Raw genomic sequence first — 19,278 nt, forward strand, 5'->3', positions numbered from 1 at the left:
GTGTTCCATCACAAAAACTCTTAGTGCTGTCCCTTACGGTCCGACATTGCCTGCCACCATCCCTAATCCTGACAACTGCTAATAATTCTCTGCAGTCCTCTATAATCTTGGCATTTCAAAAACAGTATATAAATGAATCATACAGAATGTGATCGTTTGAGATTGGCTTTTTTCATTTGGCATAACTCATTTGAGATCCATCTAAATTTAGTCAACAGTTCCTTTTTATTGTTGATTATATTTCACTGAATGGGTGTACCAGTTTATTTAAACTAGCCACCTTGCGGCATTTGGGTGGTTTCCCAACTTTGGCTTCTGTGAACATAAGGTATAACTTTTATCAGCATGCTTTTCATCTCTGGGATAAACGTCCAGGAGTGTGGTTGCCGGGTCTTTTATAGAGCTGCTATGTTTCTTCCCCCGCCCCTTTACAAAGGAATAGCTCCCCCTTCTCCAAGAAGTGGCACCTTCCTGAGATTCTGATTGTGTGCTTTTTCAGCCTCTTTTGACTTCCCAGGAGTCTGACCTCCCAGGTCTCACACTGCCTCCTGGCATTTCTCCACTCTGGATGAGAACTACTGCTTCCGGGAGTGAGCTCTGGGGCCCCATTATTCCCCTTCCTGTGCAGTGCCCACCTAACTTGGCTCTTGTGTCCAGAGCTGACTGCTAGTTTGAGATGCCTATTTCCCCACATACATGTCAGCAGAAGTTTGCCGTATTCTGTCTTCTAAGCATACCATAGACATGAGCTACGGGTGATTACAACTGCCTCTTCTTGTGCACCTGTTACCTTTTAAGAATGAGAGCAGACATCTGACTTGGAAAGTGGCTGTTATCCTACTCTTGTTGCCAGAAATTTTCCTATCTGAGTGGACTAGTTATAGATTTTGTAAAAATGATTTTTCTCAAACTCACTTTTTAAAATAAACATAATTACATCAAGGAGAAAACAAAACACTTTGAGAACTTGATGGAATTTTGAGGATTAAACAACATGTATTTACCAAGAGTATCAGTAAATATTTAAAAATGCTGTTAACATCTGACTGTCCTTGGTCAAAGACTGGGGAGAGAAAATTTGGAATTTAGGAGAATGCCACTTCTGTTCCAACTATAGTGTATGTGCTGTGGAAGTGAGGGCAGAAGGTGCCAGTTTTGTACTATTACTCTTTGTTATTGGTTTGGGATACACCTGCCCCCCCCCCCCCCCCTTTTTTTTTTAACCTACTTCAACCACAGAATATTTCTGGTAGATTCTGTAATGCCCATTGGAGAGTCTTTTGAGGTTCAACCAAATATTCAGACTCAAAGCCTGTGACAGGCTTCATCTGGCACCAGTTCACTCAGATGGACAAAAACCAAGCTGGCCCCGGCGGTCCGTGTCAGGCTTCCCGACATTCGGATGACCTTACAGCCTCGTCAGGAGCAGCGCATCCATGCAGCTCCAGAACCACCATCGCCCCGGGTCACAGCTCGGGAATCCCAAAGGTACAGGCCCGTAGGAGTTTTCCCATCCCGGGAAGTCCGCAGCTGTGGTTTCCTGTCAAGTATCTGGAGTCTTCCCCGTCCGGACACAATGTACCAGTTAGGGGCCCTTCTTATGAGAAAAGGCACTGCCCCCAGCACTGCTGGCGCACCAGCCTACCTAGTCTTGAAAACGGGAAAAGCTAGGGCGTCTGAGCTGCGGCCCAGGGCGGAGGTGTTGCTTAACCCTTTTGCCCCACAAGCACTGAACACACAAACCCCACGGGCGGCCTCTCTCCCTGGCAGGCAGGCAGCTGCTCTGATGGGTGGACTCGTGCGCTGACGCGCGGTGCTGGGAGTGAAGGGCGCCGGGCCGCCTCTGCACCCACTGCGGGGTCGTGGCCGGGCACCGGGGGCCTTGCACTCGAGGCCTCGCACTCGACTTCTCTCTGCTCAGCCCAGCCCAGGACGGGCACTGCCAAGGGAGGGGAGGACACAGGTCTCAGGTGCCTCTCACGGCCACAGTGCACGTACCAGACAAGCCGGGATATCCTGCCTACAGGCCTGGGTTTCTAGGAATCAGACAGACAGAAGAGCCTGACGAGCTCTCCAGGACGCTGGTTTCCTCGCTGAAGCCCCTGTGGTATAGCCGTTTCTTACGTGGAGTGAGGAGGCAGGCATGGGCACCCTGAGAGCTTCATCAGACCTGCCACACGGCCCTTTCCGCACACTGGGCGACAGCCACTGCGGTCTCAGCGAAGCTCAGCAGCGCTGCCCTCAGGGTCTAAGTCAAGTGGCCCTTTTCAAAGACCGGGCACCCTCTCATGCGTAATCTGTCCTGTACACTCATTCTCTTATTTTTTATTCTTTAGGCATGAGAATAACTAGAAAGTCAGGAATGAGGATTTGGGAAAAGTATTCAACCAAGTGGATCACTGACTTTTATTTCATCTTTACTATGAATTCTGAATAAAAATGTAGAACATAATCTAAATATGTAGAAAAAGTTTTGGCAAAGCAAAAAGTATTGTTTAGAGAAGTTAAATTGTATACTAGTATTATCTGTATGTACTTAGTGAAATATGTTACTGGTAACATTCTAAGATGTCAGTTCCATGGTTAAAAAACATTTACGTTAATGAAATTTACAGTGTATACTGAAATGATACAAGTGGAAATTTAAATTTTTATATTAATAAGGAAGCCCCACTTGCTAAAGTAGCATTAATACCATTCACATCAGATTGTTACACATTTTTGTAGTTCAGTAAATGTCTTTGATAATGAAAAACAAAGTATTTAGGACAAAAATAATAATTTATATAAAAAGGGGGGAAGACCAAAATATTTTTTATATGCTTATTCAGATACATAGAACTTTTATGAATTTAAGAGGAATGAAGATACTCAAACTGTAATAGGAAATCATTAGACTTATTTGAATATTTAGATGCTTATGTAAGTCTTCAATCCATCTGGTTTTATAAAACCAAAATTTCGAACACAAAAGCAGAAAAGTTCACATTACCTTTTTATATGTTCCTAAGTATCAAATTATATCAATTTATTCTGTATTTAAAGAACATCATAGATACTAAAACTAAAGTACAGAAGTGCCTGATTCTTTTTAATTCCACAAAAAGCTAGCATCTCAAAGTAACTGTAAACAAACCTCTATGCTGCTCAGTGAATTCTCCCCAGTTTCCAGAATAAACTAAATGGTAGTAGATCTAGTATATGATTTACTCATGTAAGTTATGGTTTCATTAATGACTTTGACTGACTGTATTAGTGATGTAGCAAAGAGGGAAAATTTTCAACTACTGTATTTATTTAAAATAAACTGACAGGTTCAAGCACCCATCTTAAGAAAAGCCAGCAGCACTTTTTTAACATATTCAAAGTAAGATTTTGGCCTAAGCCCTTAATACCTTCCTGAACAGCCATGCAGCTAAACACCCTCAAGAGATGTTACATCAGGGAAAAAAACATGGAGCAATTTGAACTTCTTCCCCTGGGTAACAGAAACAAGGTAAAGCAAATCCAGACTACTTTCAAATGAGTGGCTGTCACGTTTAATACACTCTGAGCTCTATAAAACTAGAGCCACTATCATATGCTTATATAGATATATACTTATTTTTAATAAAGTCTCTTGCTTGCTTCAAAATTTAAGGATGATTTTTTTTTCCTGGTCAGTCATTTCAAGGGAACAATAAATAAAGTAGAAAAGGATGAGCTGTTTTGCATATTTCTGTGGAAGAACGGAAAACATTTATACTTTTGAGAGATTCAGAAAATTCACTGTACAGAATGAACAGCTTATATACACTATCTGTGCAACTTTTCTTGGCTGGGGTATTTAAATGCAAGAGCTCCTCCAAGACAAGAAGCCACATTCATTCTTGTCCAAATCCCTCTGTTTCTTCTATTGCAAAAAGAAGTTTTTCCTTTAGTTGTTCATAACTCTTATATGGTGGTAGATCCAAGCGATTAAAACTGAACAAAAACAAAAACAAAATGTGTTTTCAATAAAATAAACTGAAAATATTTCTAATACAATATATTTTAAAAATACATTTGAAAAACTGAACAGGAAGAATATAAAAATTTTGTTGGAAGTATTCTAACAGACAATTTACTACTATATTAATACTTACTGAAGATAATATTAAATATACAAATTTTCTTATAGCAATCGACTCAATTTTAAGACCTATTCATAAAAATATTTTAGTGTTTCCCAGAGAAAGCTGGAATTACAAATATAACTGTAGCAATAATGGATAAAACCACTGGAATATTTTTCCTCTTCTCTATAGTATCATGTTACATTGTTTCTGGAGTCCCCCTAACTTCTCTTGGGTTAAAAGAGTCCATTTCTTTCACTCATTCACCTATGAATTCACTCACTCATCAGTTACTTACTGAATCTTTTCTGTATCAGGTATTTCTCCCAGGAGCTAGTGATAGAGATGAAAACTAAGGTCCATGTTCTCACTGAACTTACATTCTAGGGTGGAGACTGTCTATCACCAAATATATACTTTTGTCTTTTCAAATATCTTGTCATATGTTGGGCTTCCCTGGTAGCTCAGTTGGTAAAGAATCCACCTGCAATGCAGGAGACCCCGGTTCTATTCCTGGGTGGGGAAGATCCACTGGAGAAGGGATAGGTTACCCACTCCAGTATTCCTGGGCTTCCCTTGTGGCTCAGCTGGTAAAGAATCCGCCTGCAACGTGGGAGACCTAGGTTTGATCCCTGGGTTGGGAAGATCCCCTGGAGAAGGAAAAGGCTACCCACTCCAGTATTCTGGCCTGGAGAATTCCATGGACTGTATAGTCCATGGGGTCGCAAAGAGTCGGACACAAGGGAGCGCCTTTCACTTTCACTTGTCATATGTAGAACTATTTCTAAAATAATATGCTTGCAGTCTTGCCAGACTCAAAGAGAATTCCTTGCTGGGATTAACTGATGAAATACAAAAAACATGGAAAATACTTAAATCACCAGTGTATTGTTTACAATTTACACAGGTGTAGACTAACATTTAATTTTTCTAAGATACATCACTGAGTATCTGGGTCAGGATTCAGGAGTTTTGGCTTTTGGTCTCCACTCTACTAGGGTCTAGTGAGATAGCTCTGAGAAGTCAAAACCGTTCTGTACTTTTGTTTTCTCATGTGGAAGGCTTCTAGAGATGGTCCAGTTCCCTTCTATTCCTCCTACCAGTTATCTGCCCTAGTCAGGAAACTGTACATCAGGAGAGAGCCTTCTGAAACAGGAAAGGCAGCCAATTAAAACTGTGTTCTTCTCAGACCATGTTTCTCTCTGAAAAGCTGTTCACAGTACCAAGCAAGGGAACCGTTCTCTTCCCCCCGGCCCCTCCCGCCGCCTCTGCCTGAGGTGCAGTCTGACAGTGGACTGAGGCCAGGGGAGACTTCCCAACAGGAGTCCCACACTAAGACAACCGATCCCCTGCCTGTGTCAGACTGTCCTTCTGCTCATCAGGTCGCCCCGCCATTTCCCCCCGATCATCTCTGTTGCTGCCATATCCACCTGCATCTACTTCCTCCTCCTCTTATCTGTACCATCAGAATTTCCTGCCTACTGGTCTTGTGTACAGTTTTCTTTTTCACTTCTTCACAATCTATCTAGCCTTACATCACCTTCAGGGGTCCTTTATTAAAAAGACAGGCAAGTGCAAAGCCCCTTTGCTGCTGCTAACTCCTGTGGAGGGGGAGTGGGAGGGGAGGCCTGGGCCACTTGGTGCCGCCCCACCGCTTATTCCGTGTTCTCCAGGCAGACCACACGCTCGTCTGTTCTATGGCCATGCTCTTAGGTCTCTCCGATGGTCTGGAATACCCTTTCTGCCTATGAAATTATTATTAAGAATCAGTCCAAGTGCTACAAAACTTCCTCCAAGAATTCTTGAACATGTTATACAGACTTCGTAATTCTGCTCTCCATAAGGTCTTTTTATTTCTATTTAGGATTTACTCTGTATTATGACTGACTGGTTTCTTCCATTAGATTCTAAAGTTCACAAGGGCAGAGTCCCCTTTATTCTCCTGACACAGATTCATTTTGCGTACAGGAGACATTTAGTACATGTTGAGTTGAACCATGTAAGAAAATGGGTATCTTTAAAGCATTCAAAACCATGGCTCTAAGACATGAGCTATTCTGTTCTGTGCTGCTTTACAAAAAGACAAAAACATACTAAAAATACTCATCTTTTGCTGAGTACCTACTATGTGAATATCAGAATACTGTTTTAGTTTAGCTTTTTAAACTAAACTAAAACTGGAGTAGGTAGTGTTCACTACTTCTGTTTTCTTATATGTAAAAAGGGGAGGGGAGAAGTACCCCATTAGCTTGTTTCACACGTACGTCGCCTGCTGTTCCCATATCCAGAGAGCAGCCGCCTCTCTAAGCAAAGCCTTGGGGACCGCAGCAGTGGGACCCCGCCTGAGGGCCATCAAGACTGCCTCCCCAGACTGCAGGTACAGCCCCACGCCCCTCAGTCACTGCCGGACACGCAAGTGTCTCTGCGTCATCTTTTCACCTAAATCCTCACCCCCGTCCTGATCTACTCTATTTCCCCTGATCTGAACAGTATCTCCACCTGTGCCCTCCATCTCACAGCGTTCCAGTCTGTTCTTTTGAACTTCTATTACATGATTTGCAGGCTTCTACAGTCTTAATGGGCTTTCCTGGTGGCTCAGATGGTAAAGAATCTGCCTGTAAATGCGGGAGAGCTGGGTTTGATCCCTGGGTCGGGAAGATCCCCTGGAGACAGTCTTAACAGCTCCTCTCTTGCCTTAACTAAAACTCAGCTAGTCTGAAACAGTCCGTTTCCTTTGCAGCCAGCCAACACACTTTCGTCCTCTGAAGCAAACGATCTGGCGATGAAGCCTTTTCCACTCTTGCTATCACCTCCTTCCTGACCATGTTCCTTCGCTCACTGACACCTCTGGCCCCTGCTTCACAGTCCTCTCGTTCACTCAGGTGACAGGCAACGCTACGGCCTCCCAGGTCTTGGCCCTTCTTCAGGGATCTGTTCCCCTACTTTAGTATCATACCTTGAACTTGGTCACCATCAGCAAAGGAAATTATTAACTGAAACACTCTCTTCTCTGATTATCTGTTTTCCCCAACTTACTTCAATCAAAATGCCAACCTATTAACCCAATACTTTCTCACCATCCTACCTTGTCCACAGACTCTTCCGATCTTCACTTCTTAAGCCACAGCCCATCATTATAAGTATTAGGGTGGTGCAAAGGTTAACTGTAGTCTCGGTACTGTTCAAATTGCCATTTGATACTGGAATACATTCTTGATAAATGTGGTTATGTTATATATCACTTTAATGCACGTTTCTCACTTTATGTTTTTTTTGCTAATGATTCAGTTCAGTTCAGTCACTCAGTCATGTCCGACTCCTTGTGACCCCATGAACCACAGCATGCCAGGCCTCCCTGTCCATCACCAACTCCCGGAGTCCACACAAACCCATGTCCATTGAGTCGGTGATGCCATCCAACCATCTCATCCTCTGTCGCCCCCTTCTCCTCCCGCCCTCAATCTGTCCCAGCATCAGGGTCTTTTCAAATGAGTCAGCTCTTTGCATCAGGTGGCCAAAGTATTTAAGTTTCAGCTTCAACATCAGTCCTTCCAATGAACACCCAGGACTGATTTCCTTTAGGATGGATTGGTGGGATCTCTTTGCAGTCCAAGGGACTCTCAAGAGTCTTCTCTAACACCACAGTTCAAAAGCATCAATTCTTCAGTGCTCAGCTTTCTTCACAGTCCAACTCTCACATCCATACATGACCACTGGAAAAACCATAGCCTTGACTAGATGGACCTTTGTTGGCAAAGTAATGTCTCTGCTTTTGAATATGCTATCTAGGTTGGTCATAACTTTCCTTCCAAGGAGTAAGAATCTTTTAATTTCATGGCTGCAATCACCTTCTGCAGTGATTTTTCAGCCCAGAAAAATAAATTCAGCCACTGTTTCCCCATCTATCTGCCATGAAGTGATGGGATCAGATGCCATGATCTTAGTTTTCTGAATGTTGAGCTTTAAGCCAATTTTTTCACTCTCCTCTTTCACTTTCACCAAGAGGCTTTTTAGTTCCTCTTCACTTTCTGCCATAAGGGTGGTGTCATTTGCATATCTGAGGTTATTGATATTTCTCCCGGCAATCTTGATTCCAGCTTGTGCTTCCTCCAGCCCAGCGTTTCTCATGATGTATTCTGCATATAAGTTAAACAAGCAGGGTGACAATATACAGCCTTGACGTACTCCTTTTCCTATTTGGAACCAGTATGCTGTTCCATGTCCAGTTCTAACTGTTAGGTCCTCACCTGCATACAGGTTTCTCAAGAGGCAGGTCAGGTGGTCTGGTATTCCCATCTCTTCCAGAATTTTCCACAGTTTACTGTGATCCACACGGTCAAAGGCTTTGGCATAGTCAATAAAGCAGAAATAAAGGTTTTTCTGGAACTTTCTTGCTTTTTCGATGATCCAGCGGATGTTGGCTATTTTATCTCTGGTTCCTGTGCCCTTTCTAAAACCAGCTTGAACATCAGGAAGTTCACGGTTCATGTATTGCTGAAGCCGGGCTTGGAGAATTTTAAGCATTATGTTACTAGCATGTGAGATGAGTGCAATTGTGCAGTAGTTTGAGCATTCTTTGGCATTGCCTTTCTTTGGGATTGGAATGAAAATTGAACTTTTCCAGTCCTGTGGCCACGCTGTTTATTTTATATTTACTTTAGACTATGGAAAGGATGTTAGATGAAAAGCAAATTCAAGTGATTGTCTTATTTGATTTCAAAATGAGGCATAAAGCAGCAGAGACAACTTGCAACATCAACAACCCATCTGGCCCAGGAACTGCTAATGCACGTACAGTGCAGTGGTGTTTCAAGAAGTTATGCAGAGGAGATGAGAGCCTTGAAGATGAGGACCGTGAGGGCTGGCCATCGGAAGTTACGATGACGAATACAGAAGATCATCAAAGCTGATCTTCTTACCACTGCAGAAGCGACTGAAGAACTCAGCGTTGACCATTCCACGGTCATTCCACATTTGAAAGGAAGTGGAAAGATGAAAAGGCTCTGTAAGTGGGTGCCTTATGAGCTGACTGAAAATTAAAAAAAACTTTTTCTGAAATGCCATCTTCTCTTATTGTATGCAACACACCATTTCTTGATTGGATTGTGACGTGTGATGAAAGGTAGATTTATATGACAACCAGCAATGACCAGCTCAGTGGCTGGACTGAGAAGAAGCTCCGAAGCACTTCTCAAAGCCAAACTTACACCAAAAAAAGGTCATGGTCAAAAAAAAAAAAAAAAAAAAAAGATCATGGTCACTGTTTGGTAGTCTGCTGCCCGTCTGATCCATTACAACTTTCTGAATCGCGGTGAAACCATTACATCTGAGAAGTATGTTCAGCAAATTGATGAGATGCACCAAAAACTGCAACGTCTGCAGGCAGCATTGGTCAACTGAAAGGGCCCAATTCTCCACGACACCCGACCACACGCTGCACAAGCAGTGCTTCAAAAGTTGAACCAACTGGGCTATGAAGTTTTGCCTCATCTACCGTATTCACCTAACCTCTTGCCAACTGACTACCACTTCTTCAAGCATCTGGACAACATTCTGCAGGGAAAATGCTTTCCTCAAGAGTTTGTCTAATCCCCAAGTATGGATTTTTATGTTACAGGAACAGACAAACTTATTTCTCACTGGCAAAAGTGTGTTGACTGTAATGGTTCCTATTTTGATTAATAAAGATGTGTTTGAGCCTAGTTACAATGATTTAAAATTCATGGTCTAAAACTGCAATTACTTTTGCACCAACCTAATAGTTTATAGAAGTCATGGTCCATCATTAGAATCACTACCTTGCAAATTCTTTAAAATCTTATCTCTCCTTTTTGAACTTACTCATACTCTGAATGAATTCAGCCTTCTACTTTCTCATTCCTTGTACCTTATCAGTTGAAAATTACTGCAGGGGATATCTGACGACTTCACATTAACTACTAGATCCAAGTGGGCAATCCAATGCTGCCCAGCATTCTCAGCCATGTTTCTCTAGAAAACACTTGTCTCGTCCCTGACAACTCTCCCTTTCTTTCTCCAAGTCTTTCCCTTCTTCATTGTTAGCCAGTGACTTCACCTTATAAATACTTGGAGGAAAAAAATCAACAGTTGATCAACTCTTTTTTCCTTCACAAAATCTAAAATCTATTTGTAGTTTAACCCAACTTTTCTTCCTTTTCTGTTACAACAAAGGAAATGTTCTTGTTTTCATCAAAAGTGAATTCCTTAACTCTTACTCAGAATCCCAATTCTTTCCATCTCCTTTGGTTATGAACTCTCTGTCCCCTGCCTCAACAATCTCTCCTGCATTGAACTCACCAATTTAATCTAACCTGGTGTTCCTAAAAGTTTTTGGTGAACACGATCCTTTTTCACATCTAAAAATATTGAGAAATCCAAAGAGCTTTCTGTTTATGTGAATTATAACTATTGATATTTACCATAAATTTTAAAAATAATTTACTGTGAAAATGAAAGTAAGTTATTTTTATGAAAAAAGTGACTGTTTTCAAAAAAGTAGTGAAAAAAGTGGCCTTGTTTCATATTTTTGCAAATTATTTTAACGTCAAGTTTAATAGAAGACATCTGGATTCTAATACCTATGTGTTTATACTATCAAACTGTATTGTTTTAGATTAAGTATATGAAAACTCTTCCCATACAGATATGCAATTAGAAAACAGAGATGTACTCAAGTAATTTTTTTTTCCAGATAATTGTGGATATTATTCTTTGACAATATACTAAGTTTGACAAGGTTATGCATAATATGGGTTTTGAAATCATATCACAGAACCCTTTGTATTCTGTTCTATGAAAGCCATTGGTTTATTTTGCACCCTGGATGTTTTTCTCATGCATGAGTTTATAACATCATGTATCAGTTATTTGGAAATACAGGTTCACCAAGTTATAATGAATTTTCAAATATTAAAAGTCTTGGGAAGCTGCAAAGCTGAATATACAAGTTTTCCAAAATTCTGATTTTTGTATGAAACCTCAATGTTATCATCACCAATAAATGCTGTTAGTTGTTTTCCTTAAAATGATGAGCTTCTACTTAATTTTCAAGAAAAACGTCTGAATGAAACAGTCTGTTATGTTTTCAAGTAACTAGAGCATTTCACAAAAAAAGCAAGCTCTTCAGCTTTCAACTCGACAACTGTCTAAGAACTTCTTCACAAGACAAAAACCAGTGTTTCATGTAGACTTGCCATTTATTTTGTCATACAGAATATTAAAAAAAAACCAAATACACTTCAAGTGTAAAGATTTAATAAAGTTAATAGTTTTTACTACTTTATAATGAACAACTTTCAATAAGCCTGGCCTTTTCTTTCCTTTTTTTTAAACTTCAAATGTTTGGTGTTGAAAACTGCAGAGACAGCAGCCTGGTGTCACTGCCTTTCCTTGACTTGTGCTCGGCAGCAGCTGTTGGCCCACCGTTACTTTGGTACCACAAGTGCCAATGTCAAAGCAACAAAAAGGCAGAAAAGGGCAGTGTGAAAGCTGACCTTGACCTCCTGAAAGCAACGCATGCCTTCGGGCCATCAGCGTCTTCTGTCTGGATGACTAACAGCTCTGACCTCCCTGCTCTCACTCACCCAGTTCCCGCCCGCCCCCTGCTGCCAGAGTTGTTTTTCTTAGATCTCATTATTCTTATATAAGACTCCTCAATGGCTCCTAATTGTATTTACAATCTAATTGCTCATCATAGCCTATTAACCTCTACATAATGTAGCCCCTGCCTGCATTTCCAAATTCTTTTATCTTCCTCCTCGGAATCATTAAGTTCCACTCATACGAAGTCATCTTTAAAATCTTTAAAATGACTATACAAAGTATATACTCCCCATTTCTTCCCACAGCATGCTATTCATCAAACTCAACTTAAACATCACTGTTTCCAAGAAACTTCCCTGACCACCAATCTGGTGGGGATTCCTCTCCAGCTGTTCTCCTGGTTCCCTTTAAAGGACTCCTAGCATTCGTAAAGAGGTGTTGACCTGTTTGTCTTTTGTGCCCCCACCCCCAATGGAGTACAAACTTCATAAAAGGCAGGGAGCACTTCAATCTTATTTTATTTTATACCTAGTGGTACGTTAAATATTTTTTGAATCAGTGAATACATTTCTCCAGTATTTATATTAACCAGTCACTCTAAAGTGTTTAGTTATAGAGTGCCATATTAATCAGTAAAAACTAAAATTCTGACTACTTTAATGAATCAACAATTATACTCAGTCACTGTACTATTTAAGATTTTTGAACTTACCATGTGTGGCTTCTTGGTAACCAGGTATCTTTGCCAACTTTTTCAATGCAAAATTTTTGAGGCCCATTACTTCCTAAATCAGGAAAATACGACAAAATTTATTTGGTCCTTTAAACTTTTTAGTTGTGACAACTAGTCAAACCAGAACACATCACAGAATCAACATGAATGATACAGAATAAACTACAGTGTAAATGGCTTCTGCCCAGAGAAGCTTGTTAATGTTGCAGAGATCCAGCAATAGGAATCACAAAGTAGAAAGATCGGTGTCTACAGAATTGTGCTCCCTTCACAAAGCAATGGCCAACCAGCCTCTGAGAGCAGACTTTCATATCTATCTTACAAATGTACTTGATATTAAGCATTAATTTGTCTTTCTTTCAGTAGATGCCCTACATAAAGCATAGAAGAATAATCCTTAGGCTTAAGTCTGCTGTGTGTCTAGACGCATTATCACAGAATTATTTACAGAGAAAACTGCATTTACCCATGAGTTCAGCAAATCCTCCTAGAGGTAAACGGCAGGTTCCAGTGACAAACTGCAGCAGTCGCATTCTCACTTCATTGTCTGTCTCCTTCACAAACTGCGTAACAAAATCAAGTCTACTTTACGACCTGGTGAAAATTACTCGTACTAAAATTCTATTTCTATTTTCAAATTAACTTACAACTCTTGCATTGATTTCAAAGCCCAATTTCCTATTTTTAAGAGGAAAATGAAAACAGAGGATGTGCCATATGCTTTTTGTGTATGTGGCCCTAACAACAGTATTATGAGACAGGTACTATCATTAGCATCCCCACGATACATGTTAAGAAGACGGAGGCCAGGCTTCCCTGATGGCTCAGTGGTAAAGAGCCCGTCTGCTGATGCAGGAGACATGGGTTTGATCCCTGATCCAGAAGATCCCACACGCCACAGAGCAGCTAAGCCCGTGGGCCACAGCTATTGAGCCTGTGCTCTAGAGACCAGGAGCCACACCTCTCAGCCCACAGGCCACGACTGCAGAAGCCCTCGTGCCCCAGAGCCTGTGCTCCACAAGAGAGAGGACATCGCGATGGGACGCCTGTGCACCACAGCCAGAGGGGAGCCCCTGCTCGCCGCAACGTGAGAAAAGCCCGTGTGCAGCAACAGAGACCCAGCATAGTCAAAAATAAACAAGTAATCAGAAAAAAAGAAAACGGAGGCCTGGAGAGGTGAAAGAATTTGTCCTTCTCAACCTGCTACTAAGTGGCGGAACTAACATTTGAACTCAGGTCTGACTGAGCTCTAAAGCTCTGTTATCCTGACCTGAGCGGACTACCCTGCAAGCTACTGACGGTGACGGTGAACAAATCCTTCTCAATTGCCACTCTCAGCAGTTTCTGATATTTTCTTTCACTATGACATCATTTTCCCAACTATGTTCTTCATACTTGAAAACCCAAAGTATGCATTCTTCTAAAAATATCTCTCTTCATGGACTGTTTCTTTTCAAAGTGGACATAGACAGGTAATGTGAAATACTGATCTGAATTGCTCTGAGTGTCTTACAACAGAAGGTAAGGAACTTAGGGGACAGTGTGAGAGTAGAAATGTATCTTAAAAACAAGAGACTAAACTTTAGCTAATAGTAAGACAAAATGTTGTGCTAAATACGAAAAATAATGTTTCTGCACAGAACTGTGCTGAGGCAACATGTTTCATCAAGACGTAGAAATGGAGGTGAACAGGGCTGGCATAAATCTCACCCCTTTCCCCAGAACAAACCCATTTGAATGAGTTGAGTGAGTGAAGTTGCTAGTCTTGTCTGAGTCTTTGTGACCCCGTGGGCCATAGGCCGCCAAGCTTCTCTGTCCATGGGATTTTCCAGGCAAGAATACTGGAGTGGGTTGCCATTTCCTTCTCCAGGGAAATCCCATTTAGAAAATACAACTATTCATTTGGATTTATATAACCCAGTGCTTAAGCTCCTAAGGTATATAGGAAGAAATGCCCAAAGGGAGTGTCAGGGAACAAAAGGAACAAGGAAGCTGGTAAAGAGCCCAAAAGGAAGATTACAGATACTTGCACGTACTCTGTATGGATGCAATTCTGATGTCTTAGGTTTGAAAACAGAGTTCTTCTTACTTTTCATTTACTTTTTGCAATGGATAACATGTGCATGTGGTGTGGACCTCAGGCAGCAGGAGGGTGCAGCAGGACGCCCCCGCGCACACCTCTGCCTCAGGCAGCTCTCTGCCCAGGCACCTGCCACCTTCTCAGGGGTTGTGTTCATGCACTAGCAGACACTTCGTCTGGATAGAATAGATATTTTCCTTTAAGCCAAGTAATAGATACAACTTTCTTTTAAGCTTAATGCTGTATTGAAAAACATTATTCTCCAATATTTTTGTTAATTTGCATTGAGAAAAAGAATGACAAAAAGGTATGGAATTACAGAACGGATATATTACAATTTATTTACTCAGTTCCCCTGATGGGCAAAGAGAGAAGGAGGGAGGGGGGAGAGAGAAAGGAAAGGAAAGGAAAGGAAAGTCATTCTTGAACATTATCCTCTAGATTGTTCTAATTTGTTGGCATATTATCACCTTTAGAGGAATTAAGTATTTTCATCGACTTTCTCATTAAAAACATATTCCTCTTTTACTTCCAAAATTAAGTAGAATTTATAGAATACTTTCATACTACTAGAAAAAATATTATACCTAAAACCATTACCGTTAAACTATTATTTAAAGATGGTCATTTGTTCTTTCATTTAGGAAATAAGAAATGGAAAATCCTTTAACAAGTTTTTACACTATCCACTTCTAATTTAAAATTCAAAGACTAAATACCATGTCCAAAAGCAGTCTCAACCTTAAAAATTAACTTTTCAAATTACCACTTCATCAGAAAACATTTTCTTTCAGTATTTAGTGTCAAGAAGATAAAAGCAAATACCTGCCAAAACCAAATGATTTGCTTGCTGTTTCTGGTATAATGTCGATACACAGTGTTTCTCTGCCAATCTGCCAGGTCGACCTCCTGCATGCCACACAACATAACCTGGGGAATGAGCACAGTAGCAGGTCAGAGGAAAGATTTAGTGAAGACAGTAACTACAGGACAGAAATCTGCTAATGCCCAGCTATGCACATGCTAATTATGTCAAATGGCTATGTGTACATCAAATAATGATCACAGTAAAGCAAGTCTAACTAAATTGTGTGGCAATTTAACATGCAGAATTCTTCGGTTCTTATCTTATTCATGTTTACTGAACTTAAAAATGTTCAAAAGTAACTGTTCTTCAAGAAAAACATCAGCTATATAAAAACAATCACTTTTACTACACATATATCCCAAATCACATACATTACAAATAAGTTTTAAACATAAATTTCTGGTTCTTCTTTTTTTAATCTATGCTACCTATTTAAAATTAAAAGTATACTAACCTCCTGTTATTCATCTATCCAGGCTTTGAGAATAAAATCTTCTAGATATGTAAAATTCTCAAGTAACTCTAGTTTATTATATATGGGATGAAAACTATTTTGGGCATAATAACCTGTACTTTATTTCTCATATCAACTATGATCTATAATTTAGACACAATAAAGCATGCATATTTTAAGTACAGAGTTACATGCATTTTGACAGCAGTATATACACCTGTTAACCACCTCAGTGATCTCACCACAGGTTAGATTTCTGAACGCAGCAGATAGACTACACTCATCCGCTCTTTTCTGTTTTCTTTTCTCACCAGTAGAATGTTTATGAGATTCATCCACGCTGTGAGGGGCACCCGTGGTTCTTTCATATTGCTGAGTGGTATTTCATTACGTAAATATACAACAATTTATTTACCCATTCTCTTGTTGATGGACATTTAGGTTACTTCGAATTTTTGATGTTGATGAATAAAACTGTGATGAACATTTATGGAAAAGTTCTTCTGTGAACATACATGTTTCCTTTCCACATGAGTAAGCACCACTAGTGGGACCGCTAGGGCAGTAGCGGAGGCGTGTGTAGCAGTGACGATTCATTCAGCTTGAATCTGTATTTCCCCAATGATCAGTGAGCATCTCCCTGGGTTTCTATGCCATCAATAGAGCTTCTTTAATGAAGTGAGCCTTTGTCCACTTAAAATCTGTATTTTTATTGAGTGACAGGTTTTTAATATAGTCTGGATGTAACACCTTTGTCTCAAGAGTTTCTCTCAGCAGGTAGGTTGCCTTTTCATTTACTTGACAGCATCTTTTGAAGAGAAGTTTTTAATTTTGATGAAATCTAACATCCTTTGTGTTCTTCCTAAGACACTTCTGTCTAGACTAAGATATTTCTACTACGTTGTATTTTTAGTTTTCATATTTATGTTCATAATTTATTTCAAATTAATCTTTATGAGCTGATGGGGTCAAAATTAATTTTCTTCTATATGAATATCAAGTTAATCCAGAATCATTTGTTTAAGACTTTTCCCCTTTCCCCATCAAAATATATTAGTACTTTTGATGAAAATAATTGACAATATATATGTGGATCTATTCTGGACTCTAATTAAAGTGTTCCACTGACCTGTCTGTCTATCCTCACACAAATATCACACTATCTTAATTACTATGGCTTATAAAAATCCTTGACATCAGGTAGTAAACGTTTATCCTATAAGATTTGTCCTTTTTCAAAATTGTTTTGGCTAATCTAGAACCTGTGCATTTCCTTGTAATTTTAGAAGTGTTGCTGCTGCTGCTAAGTCACTTCAGTCGTGTCTGACTCTGTGCGACATCATAGACGGCAGCCCACCAGGCTCCCCCGTCCCTGGGATTCTCCAGGCAAGAACACTGGAGTGGGTTGCCATTTCCTTCTCCAGTGAATGAAACTGAAAAGTGAAAGTGAAGTTGCTCAGTTGTGCCCGACTCTTCGCGACCCCATGGACTGCAGCCCACCAGGCTCCTCTGTCCATGGGATTTTCCAGGCAAGAACACTGGAGCGGGTTGCCATTTCCTTCTCCAGTGCATGAAAGTGAAAAGTGAAAGTGAAGACGCTCAGTCATATCCGAGTTTTAGGGATCTCATGGACTGCAGCCTACTAGCTGATCAATTTCTACAGAAAATTCTACCAGGATGTTGATTGGATTGTGTTGTTTGGAGAAAACTGATATTTACAATACCGAATCTTCCAACACCTATGATGAAATATGTCTCCACTTATTAAAATATTAATTTTTCTCGGCGTTGTTTCCAGTTTTTAGAATTCTTACATGGCTTTGGCTAAATTTGTTCATTTTTTTTTTAATGCTTTAGTAAATGAAACTTTGAAGTTTCAATTTCTAAATGTTTGCTGCTAGCATGCAGAAGATACACAATTGATTTTTTTAAATAACTGAGCTTGCACCCTACAATGAATTATTAAAATTTGTTATCATTTCTAGTTGTTTTTTGGTAGGTCCCTTAGAATTTTCTAAGTTGACAATCATGTTATCATCTGTGAATAAAGGCAGTTTTACTTCTTTCCAAACTTTATGCTTTTTGCTTCTACTTCTGCCTTATTGCACTGGCTTTGGAATCTGGTGCAACGTAGAACACAAGTGGTGAGAGTGCACATCACCGAGTTCCCAGTCTCAGTGAGAAATATCCAAGGTATCACTATTAGAATGATGTTAGGATTTATCTTTCTTGTTGAGGCCCTTTATCAAACTGAGAAGGCTGCTTTCTACTCCTAGTGTGATGAAGAGTTTTTATACAGAATGACTGTTTTATCTTCTTACAAACAGATTTTAACCTGTAAAAAACGGGCATGATTATGGATAACCATTCTTTTGGATAATGGTGTAAATATTCTTTACTGTGGTATTATTCATGGTTAAAAGAGACAATGAATGGGAGTAGAAGAAGAAACAAGAGAAAGACAGGACAAAACAAAACAAATTTCTATTTCCTCATAGCTCTGTACTGTGAGCTAAAAGCAAATCAGTAAGCAATTAGGCCTTTAGTCTCCTTATCTGTGTTAGAAAATTATCATGCAGCCAGACTATTTCACAAGGTGTCCTGTGAGAAGACTGTAAGCGCTACCAAGGGTGATATAAAAGTATGCACCTGTTAATATCTTTCTTTATCTACTGTCTTAGTTTCCTCTGGGTTCTGATGTCAGGCTCTTGTTGTAACACCCCCTCTCACTGAGTGGCCTCTAAGACAGCAGTTCTTAACCAAGGGTACAGAGTATTTTAGATGTAAGCATTTTGAGGATGCAAAATTGTTTCATTTTCTTCAGATTCTTAATAGAGTTGGTGATTTTAAAAAATGATCAATACTACTCTAAAAAGTATCTTCCATTCTACTAATGCATTTCTGCTAATCTGTGTAAGCAAGCTGTTAGGAAAGAGCCATTAACTAAGGTTTACAGAGTCTGCCTGTAATTCAGGCTCTGAGTCCTGATTTTCATGTATTTCCTGTGTCAGAGTTTCTAGAAGGCTAAGTCCTACATAGGACTATTACTTTATAAAACTTAAAATGCTAATTTTTTCATATGCACATTTTGATTACATGGACAAACCAAGTTTCTTAACAGAGGACGCAAGATGGCTGAAGTTAAAATACTGCCCCCAAAAGGTGGCAGAGGGGAAATGCAAGCACTTTCCTAAATGGCCCTCCCTACCTTCTAATCTACATGGGGGAGACTTGGAGAATTCACAATAACTAATCATCAGAGAAACATAAATCAAAACCACAGCGAAATACCACCTCATACTATTATTACTGGAATTGTTACTATTAAAAACAAAAACAGAAAATAACAAGTATAGGCAAAGATGTGGAGAAGTTGGAAGCCTTATATACATTTGGTGGGAATGGAAAATAGTACAGCTGCTATGGAAAACGGCAGCGGTTCTTCAAGAAGTTAAATAGAGAATTACTATTTGATAGAGCAATACC

At 40.0% G+C, this 19,278-nt stretch overlaps 1 protein-coding gene across 5 annotated transcripts in view; it reads right to left on the reverse strand.

The window, feature by feature from the left end:
• Positions 1–2,380: 2,380 nt before the first annotated feature.
• Positions 2,381–19,278, reverse strand: part of WWP1 (WW domain containing E3 ubiquitin protein ligase 1) — a 134,231-nt gene continuing 117,333 nt past the window's right edge. For 4 of the 5 annotated variants that reach the window (XM_055546728.1, XM_055546730.1, XM_055546726.1 and 1 more), the window contains exons 22-25: positions 15,296–15,400; positions 12,857–12,953; positions 12,370–12,442; positions 2,381–3,963 (exon numbers count right to left, since the gene is read on the reverse strand). In XM_055546728.1, the coding sequence (XP_055402703.1) occupies positions 3,864–3,963; positions 12,370–12,442; positions 12,857–12,953; positions 15,296–15,400 (375 nt within the window). In that variant the 3' untranslated portion in view covers positions 2,381–3,863. Of the gene's footprint in view, positions 3,964–12,369; positions 12,443–12,856; positions 12,954–15,295; positions 15,401–19,278 lie in introns of those variants that run through there. The other variant, XR_008702421.1, reaches the window with a different exon arrangement.

Source organism: Bubalus kerabau, chromosome 14 (assembly GCF_029407905.1).
Source record: "Bubalus kerabau isolate K-KA32 ecotype Philippines breed swamp buffalo chromosome 14, PCC_UOA_SB_1v2, whole genome shotgun sequence".
NCBI classification, from domain to species: domain Eukaryota; kingdom Metazoa; phylum Chordata; class Mammalia; order Artiodactyla; family Bovidae; genus Bubalus; species Bubalus kerabau.